The 10,000-nt window shown below is 36.0% G+C and overlaps 1 protein-coding gene across 1 annotated transcript in view; it reads right to left on the reverse strand.

Moving 5' to 3' along the window:
* Positions 1–1,072: 1,072 nt before the first annotated feature.
* The window catches only part of LOC122254850 (voltage-dependent T-type calcium channel subunit alpha-1G), a 117,966-nt gene continuing 109,038 nt past the window's right edge, over positions 1,073–10,000 (reverse strand). Inside the window, exon 41 of the mRNA XM_086540224.1 lies at positions 1,073–8,996. Coding sequence (XP_086396350.1) covers positions 7,663–8,996 — 1,334 coding nt within the window. The 3' untranslated portion in view covers positions 1,073–7,662. The remainder of the gene's footprint in view (positions 8,997–10,000) is intronic.

Below are 10,000 nucleotides of genomic sequence, written 5' to 3' on the forward strand. Positions count from 1 at the left end.
TATGTATGTACATATCCGAATCCAGGTAGGAACATTCGTGCTTTCGTGTGTTTTGGCGCCCGAGACCCCTCCCATTGCATAGTTCAGGATAACTAGCAATGTGATAACAGGGTTTATGTCCTTGGGCAGTCATATAACTTTTACTCTCAAACCCAATCTTAAGAACGCATATAAATGGTCACAAAACCTGGAAGTGACCCTCCAACCAGCTCTGCTCTGACACCGACTACAGTGCCACCTTGCGCCATGGATTGAAACTTTTCCAAAGTCTCTATCTAGATTCCTCATTCAACTAGCACAAATATAATTACTTAATGTAAATTCGGACTGTCATTGATTCTGACCAGGTGACAAAAAAAGGAAAATAGGAAAATGTTATTTGACGGGCAGGAACACTAAAGTGGCTTCGTATGGCAACTAATTAGGACTTTTATTACCCATGAGTCACATCATGTTTCAGATTCTATTTAATACTGCGGCGGGGGGGGGGGGGGCATCGTCCGCCAGCACCGGGCAGGCGGCGGGCCTTAATAAAATTTTGAGGACGTGTAGAGTGTCACACCGTCATGCGTCACTCCTCGACTACTCTAAGTACACTCTTTATTTCACCCATTTGGCGCCCCTCCCCCATGCACCAATTCTGTGGCTCCCCAAGAATTCCCCACAGAATGCTTTTAGTTCGACCATGTCTGTTTTATATCAAAACGTCCAAAGACGTGACCTGGCGTCGGACAATCAGACATCCAGCAGACATGGGCCGGTCAGAGGGAGGTATAAACTGCACGAGGCCTTGTTTTAAAAGGAGATAAAAATAACGATTAATAACAGAAGAATGGCAATTTTGTGTTGTACTGCTTCAGGACTAAGGGCTAATGTCTACTGTCAAGACTTTCAAGTGAGATTACTATTGTTTCTTGGAGATAATGCATCTTTTAAAGCTTCCAAGAGACTATGCCATGCTTCTTGGATTATCATTAATGTACAATCATGTATGCTGACAATCAACTAGATGACAGCATTGTATATTCAAGCTAATTTCCCAGAGATTACAAGTGATAATAAAACAAATATAATCTATTTACATTTATTTTTTGTAAGAAGTAAAAACTGAGCGTCCCTGATCATAGAATGAGTGAGACCAGAACATTTAAAAACCATCTTTGAGGAGCTTGACAAAATGCAGGTAAAAAAGAATATTTTTTTGAAGAATGTGAACAAGGTCCTCTTTTGAATATTTCAACATATGGATGCTTAAAATATTTAAACAGGTCAAATTGCTATTAAAATACAATTATAAGGTATTGTTCACAAGCTTCTCTCTTTATTAATATCTTTCCCTGTAATATTGAAAGTCACCCAATGCTTAAGAATAAGAAGAAAGGAACGATTGCCACTCAACCAAGTTCCGACCAACCAATCAGGCTTTTGTCCTTGGTTTTTGAAAAGACTCCTGATGTTTCCACTAGGAGTCCAGTGGAAAAAAAATGCAAATGATATGAGTGAAAGGTGCCTGTGGGCCCTGGCACACCAATGCAGAAAGAAGGTCGTCATCGGAAAATGATTAAAGTTCGTATTGGAGACGATCAGTTGTTTCCTGTTGTGGGATGGCACAAGAAGCTACTTACAAATAAGGAGAAGGAGGAATGAACTGAGGACATGCATTATGTGCAAAATGAGAGCTAATTCCTAAGCTTTCAGTAAAGAAAGTCAACGTTATGAAGTAAGATAAATGTAAAATGTGGTAAATTATGAATTGTAATAAATAAATACAGCAAAGTTATTGATAGCCTAGTTTCATAGGGTTACTATAGTAACATTGCATTTACAAATGTCAACAATTTCTTGTAGCTATTTGACACTAGGAAGATCTTTTACTGACTAGACTGCAACAAATATTGAATACTTTCACTGGACAGCAAAACTGACAACAGAATATAATAACAGAAAATGAACATGGAAGGCTTTTTCATATATGAAAAAGAGTAACAGGGAAATATTATTGTTCTCTGTGAAACTACAAGAGTTCTGGTAGATAATGCAAGATATCTTCAGAAGATATGACCTCATGTTGGAAGAGTTTAAGGCTCTGGTGGTTATGTGATGCTCTAATGAAAGGATAAGAGTGTTGTGAAGGTAATGATGTCTGATGAGAGAAAAAACAAATTATGGGATAACATATAATCTCATAAAAGAAGGATACATAGATAATGATGATTAAGCTCTGACATATATCTATGGTGCAAGTTTACTTTTTCTTTAGGAATAAAGCAAATGATAAGGTTGAGGGGGTTCACTTAGAAGGGAAAGACTTGGAAAAGGATGATCTGGGCGGTGAGAAGGATTCGGGGAGGAGGAACAGGTTCTGGTCAGAGGGATGTTTCCTGCATGTGATAAAGACTTGCTCAAAAGGGAATAGAGTTCTGGCTAATGGAAAGGATATTCTTTATGAGGGATGAAGATGAAATGTAAGAAAAACAATGTTTCATCTGCTGGATATATTACACTTCTCGCACAACCAGCTGTCTGACTTATATTCTCTAAAGTTTCATGATAAAAATATACACAACAGACTTGGTTAAACCAAGAACAGGTTTATAATTACAATATGAGGATTTCAGTCATATTCTTAACTTAATCATAAAAACACTATAAAACTTATTACAGATCATCAATCAACCAAAAAAGGGTCTATATTACAAATATTCTAATACTAAAAGACTTTTCAAAATTACGTTTCATTCTATCACAATGCTACAAAACTTATGTAGCGGAGATAAATGTATACGAGTTATTTTTCTCCCAAACCACAAAGTGTATCAATGCTTCTACTCATCTCTAAAATGTTTATTGCTCCAGTTCCAAAAACCATGTTCAGGCATTTACTGAGTTCATAAATGAAGAATGGCAAAAATTATGAAAACAGCACCTACTCATGACTTCGATAATAATAAAAATAAAAAAAAATAAATGAATGAATTAAAAAAAAAGGATAAACCAAGTATAATTTCAATCATAACACGATTCAAAATGTATCGTCTATACTGACGTCCTCACTGGCTCAGTAGCTAAGGTCTTGCTTGTGATAATCTCTAGGTTGATGTCATATATGAACCTTCTTAGTACATATATTCAATCCCTTGGCTTCATTTTGGGTTTGAAGATGCAGTAAGAGAAAGCTTGTTTACACTGGATAGTCAAAACTATGATTTCAAAAACTTGTGTTCATCTTTCTTGCCATCACTAGAGTTTGAGTCATAGGAAAAGGCACAATTTCAATGCATAAAAATAACAGCATGGCTTCTTTCAATTGCTTTTAGTTAAATTGAATGACATGCAACAAAAGTGCCTCATTCAGAAAGAAATAGAGAAATGAATTGACTCCTAATCAAACGATCTGAGATAAGTTTTAAGTTCACGTTGATTAATAATTGCATGATAAACAAGGAAAGTCACACACACCTTCCCGTAACTGCCACAGTTTAGACCATTGAACAAGAAAAGAGAGAAATGTGCTGAAAGTTGCAAATAACTGAATACCTCAAAGATGTTTGGTAAATTGCTTGGCATCTTAGGGTAAATAGTAAATTTTCTCTTAATAAATATTACATAATGTGTTTCTTTATTCAATGTAATTACTATCTATATTATTACCTATATGAAAAAAGTCACTTTAAACTTGCTATGAAACTTAACTTCTGTTGCATAAAGTGTTCCATTGTTCCCCAAATATCATGTTACATTTTCAAGTCATCAAGACAGTACTACGTAATATCTCAGTAGTTTGCATAGATTTCTTAGATATGGCTATCGTATATTGATAAATTATACATCTGAATAAACTCTATTGATTCTACTACTATGGGTAGCAGTTGATTCTCAACTATTGATCTTATATATGGACATAAAAAAATATTCAGTATGACTTACCGCAATATACATAATAATTGCAACTGGTATGATTTAATCCAATGTTGGAAAATTATAACATTCAAAACTAAATATGTTGAATATCAGAGAAACCATAGCGATATATTCAAACAAATGCATTTGCATATGTGGGCATATGTATGTGCACAGGAAGTGTATGGGAGTGTCTGGTATGTGGTTTGCATATGTTTGGTAAGGCATGTGTGGTCGGTGGTTCGTAATGTGAAAATGTTATGTGTGGTTGGTGGTTTGTATGTGATCAGTGGTGCATGGTTGGTCTGTGGTACATGTTTGTGTGGTGTATGTATTTGCATCTGTTCAAACACATCCATTTGAATATATGTATGAATGTATATATGCATGCATGAGGATGTGTGCATGTAAGTATGTGTTTGCTTGTATGTGAAATCCTTAAATCCAATTTTTGAATAGTTGAAAAAAGTGAACTGTTCGAAAGAATGATTATTCAGTTCTAAAAAATACAATAATATTTTCCTATCAGAGAACCCTTTTTTTCCTTCATATAATGTTAGAGTTAAAAGACTTACAAACAAGCACACAAAAGCAAACACACATGTTATATGGGTACACATGAATACAAATGCTTACAAATGAAATACTATTATTGTTATATATTTCCATGATCATCAGTCTTATTAATTCAAATGCATAATAAGCAGCCTTGTCAATGCAAGAAACTAATTTGTTCTCTGTATAAATACATTTCTTTCCAAAAAATGTTCTATGCTATTGTCCATACACCAAAATTAACACTATAATAATAAAGAGCGTAAATATATACAACAAAAATAAACTATAATATTCTCTACTTTTTAATGGAAATATAAGTAAAATTTTATGACTGGATTTCTTTTTTTCTTCTAAATATTAAATAATGTTTCAATAGACTATATAGTAAACAATCAACAGTACATATTGCATTATCCTACATTGCAACTGTTATAGCAATCTTCAATTATAAATCTAAGATGAGTTGTGAACCATTAACTAACTGCTACCCATAGCAAAAAGGTCCTTTCATACACAGAGTTAGAGGCAGACCAAGATTTTCAAATTACGTGAATCCATCCGAAGTTTTCCAGTAATAATTAGTATGCATAGAGGAGGTACAACGCAGGGCAATTTTGCTTCAAATATATCGCAAGTAAATAATCCCCCCATAATATATAACGTTTACAAGCTGGACATGATAATCATTTACTTCCAAATCTTTACACAATTTCTCTCTTTTCTAATTCAACAGTCTAAAAAAAACAGTAGTAAAAGCACTGACATATCTAAATAATCACCATGTTGTTATGAAAGATTTGGCATTTTGTTGGAGAGTAAAGTTCCCAATACACTCAAAAATTCACACAAAGGAAGAACCTCACTAAGAACATCCTAAGAAGGCGTAAGGCTCAGGTGGGTTTAAGATCTTCTAGAAAGGCCAAAATCTAGCAATTTATGAGTATGAAAAATGGAATACGTAACATTCAAAAGCCGCAGAAAGGGATGTTATTTCTGGAACAACTGAACAGTTTCGATTAAAAGTATGTTGATAGTATATGTGGCCAATGAAGGAAGTCTTTAAGTCTAAACTGCGTGCTAATATAGGAATGGAAAATTGCACAGGATAATAGATTACGTAATAATTGTGGTATAATATCCAGGCTGGATTGAGGACATTCTATGATTATTTTTTAAAGATAAAAAAGGCTAATGGCATCAGAATACTTTAGATAATCAGTATGATTTTGTCATAATTGGATTTTTTGCCAATATGCTTAATAAAGTTCAACTTAATAACCAGATAAAACTAAAGAGGAATTCCACTTCTGAAGTGATTAAACTGGTACAAGAATTTAAAACTTTTTAAAACGTTTAACAGGGGTCGGTGATCCTCAAGCAAGACTGTAATGGACAAATAACAAATAAAAAACAAGAGAGACAACAGTGTCTTGATGTATGCCTTGTTCTCTGCCCATTCTGAACTTTGGGTAACTGTATCAGTTCTGTACCACAATAATCATATTCTAGCACCATACAATGACAAGATTAAGGCATACTTACCTTAAATCACTGTGACTATCTTATGGATACAGTTACCAAAACTTTATGGTACCAGAAAGTCAAAATGGACAGAAAATACAGCTTGCCTCTAACACAAACGATATATAAATTGAATCTAATATACATTCTGAAACAACATTTGAGTTAAAAGTTTTCATTGTCATTAATTCAATCAGATCTATTTTTATGGCACTTGGAATATACTGTACTTTTGGTAAATGATAAAAACTAACCATAAAATTCTATTATTATTCTCTGCCTCTCAACTGTTGTTTTAGCTTATATATATATGTATATATCTATTCCTCACAAGACTAAAGGAGAAAGACAACCCAGAAAACTGAAGCCCTACTTACGATTGACCAACAACTCGTAGGTAGAATTTATCACCTCAAGCTGACCATCTTACTCAAGAAAAATCTTAGATCACTGAACGCCATTAGCTTATGGTCACCAGCTAGATATAACTCCTATACCCTACAGTGTGATTGTCTGAACGAGATTTGAACTGTTCAGATGTTAATATATGGTATGATACATTACATCTGCCCGTCATCAAAATGGCCGAGATCTGAATGAAGGTATTTAATTGTTTCATTAACCGTATGTGAAGCTTCAAGCTTTGGGGCTGAGTTGCATCACTCAGTTTCAATGTCTATACAGAGCCACCAGGAGAAAACAGCATTGGCTTGCTTATGCTCATACACCCTTTGGACTTACTAAGAAATACTAACCGCAAGAAAATTGATTAGATACTTTTAAAAGAAGGAAAGTCTGTGGCAATATGGATATGTAACAATGAGCTATTAAAATGATAATAGAATAGACAAAGAAAGTAAACTAAAAAAGGTAAAAGTCTGAATCATCACTCTGTAGCTAACTAGCAGTCCCCTGTAGCTGTTGGCTACGAAGGATGCTGCTGAAGGTGTAAGGCCAAAGGACCCTGGTGGCTTGTTGATAGTTTTCTCATACAATTTATTTGCTCTATAACTGTGTATTTTCTGTACATATTCAATAAAGCTATTGTTATTGGTTTATAGTATTTGTATGGCTAATCACAGCTCTGCCTTATATTACAACTATAAAACTTTATAAACTTTCCATCCTATATACAGCCTTCAACATTTTCCGGTTTTATTTATTTTTTATTCAACTTCACTGATATATATTTATCTGACACACAATACAAGATTATAATGCAATACATAATATTAATGCAACTAACTGCTATTATGCATGACCCAATAGAGACAATGAAGAACTTTAACAAAATTAATAATATGAATATGACCATGATGTGTTTATGAACCTTAGGATAAGCTGGGCAAAATCTGTACCCACTGCAAGCACTTGTTTTCTACATTAACTGGAGTTTCTTGACTATTGCAACTTACCTAATCTCTGGGATGATATCACTCATATGTCATTACCACCAAATGTTCTAAAGCCAGTATACACTACTGAGTTTCATATAAAAAACATAGGTAACTTCAAATACATTCTAATATATATTTGGCAACACTTTTGATAATGTAACATCTGGCACATAGCAAAGTGCTCAAATACATCAACTGAGAACTTCATGAGCAGATTGTTTTTTTTTTTCTTTTTTTGGCAATCACTAGCTTGGATGGCACACAAACCCTACTAGTACAGTTCCCACTAGGACTTGGGGCCAGAGGGTCTACTTTGGTTCCGTCCACGTATATAACATTTCTGTCCAGCTGGAAACCCACGTGATCCAGAGTGAGGCGTGGAACGCTTTGAAACTCCCAGCTGTAACCCAATGGTTTCTGTGTACCTTGGCTGGCTACTCTCACAGTGGGGAGGATGGGCATTTTTCAGTCTGAGACTAGAAGCATGAGAAGAAGCCTGGACATACCCTGCAACTCTTAGTTCGTCAAGAGAACTAAATGGATGACTATAATGTGGTAAGTCTCCCATTGAGGAGGATTGCGGTGCTGGAAGTGGGTCTGACATCGCAGTTGGTGATAGCTGTGTAGAGAGAGAGGAACTCTGAGAATTTGATGACAGAATATTGAGGTTCTTATTGGATGACACAGGAGGTGCTTCACTGAGAGGAGAAGATAAATGGGGAGAGGGGGAAGAATGTGGTGATATAGTTTTAGAAAGACCTCCAGCATCATCACCAGACGATGCATCAGGTGAGGGCAAGTCAGGACACCCTTCCAGCGTAAAAGAGTCTGTACTTGATGCCAGTGTTGCATCATCATCATCATCGTCATCATCAGCAAAAACTTTTGGTGGTGGTGGAAGTACTTGTGGGAAAGGACTCAGAACTTGAGTATTATCCAATGCTGTGGAAGGTCCAGATGTTGTAGTTGCCAATGGAGAGGGCCCTGATGACCGATGGGAATTGGCTGATGCTTCCTCGCTCGAGCACACTGAGCATGAAGTGGAATCCATATCTAAATGTCCCCCAAGTTCTGGCACATCAAAGCTAGCCATCAGTGACTGAGTGAGAGAGTCGTCCAAGCTCACCTTGCGGCCACCCCCATTGCTTACTCTTCGGCGGTTGCACCAACGAGACTGTCTCATAGCCTGCTGTGTTGAAGGGCTACCGTGTTCTGGAAGCTTTGGTGAGTTAGGTCCATACCCAATACTTTCACTTCCACTGATCTCATCGTCTCCTTCACAGGTTTCTGCCAAGGGTGCTGCACTGGTTGCCATCTTTTCATTTTCTTTTTCCAAGTGTTCCTGTGAAGGTGGACTTGACCTGGGCCTTGCCCCCCCATGGTGCTGTTCTGGTGGAACCTGACGAAGATCTGTGATAGCGACCTTATTCACAGGTTCGTCAGGTGACGGTTTCTTCAAGTTGGGATTGTAAAGGTCAGATTCATGGGAGAATGGAGGCAGATGTGGAGTGGTTGGTTCTCCCTCTCCTTCATAGCCCATCCCATTAATGTTTATACTTGGGATGGTGTACGCTGCCTCTCCTTGCTTGTCAGTGGTTCCAGGGGAAGATGGGGGAGTATCTGAAGGAGCGTAAAAAGAGAAAGAGAAGGATTGGTAACTGTTATAATGTAGAAGTAATACAATTATCTATAATTTCCAGAGGTACCTACAATTTTTGCTACTTTTAATATTAATGTTGCCATTACTCCTTCGCTGCTGTCTTGTATTCAGAGAAATGCTGTGCTGCAGAATATGCAGTTTATTAGTTGGAAGACAATAACATCTTGAACATATAAGATATATTCAAATTATCTTTCATATCTTTGGGAGTCATCTTAGTCACAGGGAGTTTTGATGATAGACAATGACAGACTGTCATTGTAAAGGAGTATGATGACTCATCACAACAATCTTCTATTACTACTGCTACCACAGCTGCTTCTAATCTTTCTACTATTACTGCTATTTCTACTATGACTACTACAATTATTATTTCTGACACTATTACTAATGATATAGGTATTCATCCACTGTACTCATTATCCTCTTCTCTTTACATCCCGTCATCAGTATACTCTTAATTAAGGAATTCCTTTTAATACAATTTAGGTTTTACCAAGCCACTTTCCTACCAGTCTTTTATTTATTTACATGTATTTTCTCTCTTTTATATTATTTTGTGACACAAAAACCTTCAACCTGGAAAAATCAAACAAAAATAATGGAAGAACATCTAGTCTTTTAGCCTGGCATTTGTTATAATTTGTAGCCATAATAACTCATCAACTCCATCTTCCTACCAGCAAGGTCTGTTGATCTGAGCAGCCTGAGGCCTTCCCTTGAACACATAACAGGTATCCTCCTAAATAAAAAAGATAAATACCTGTCTAATAATTATCCTCAATGTGTAAAAATTACACATATGAAATAAAAAAAAATTGAAGATGGTATTTGGTGTCCAAAGTCTGTTTCCTATTTGATATATCTATCACTTGTCAATCATCTGTTTCACTGGAGGTTTAGGCTGGAAACTACCACCATCTGTGTGAAATTTAGAAAGTTGTCTTTGATGAAGTGCAAACAT

Source organism: Penaeus japonicus, unplaced genomic scaffold, assembly GCF_977035675.1.
Source record: "Penaeus japonicus unplaced genomic scaffold, GWHDUDI00000001_assembly GWHDUDI00000009, whole genome shotgun sequence".
Taxonomy (NCBI): domain Eukaryota; kingdom Metazoa; phylum Arthropoda; class Malacostraca; order Decapoda; family Penaeidae; genus Penaeus; species Penaeus japonicus.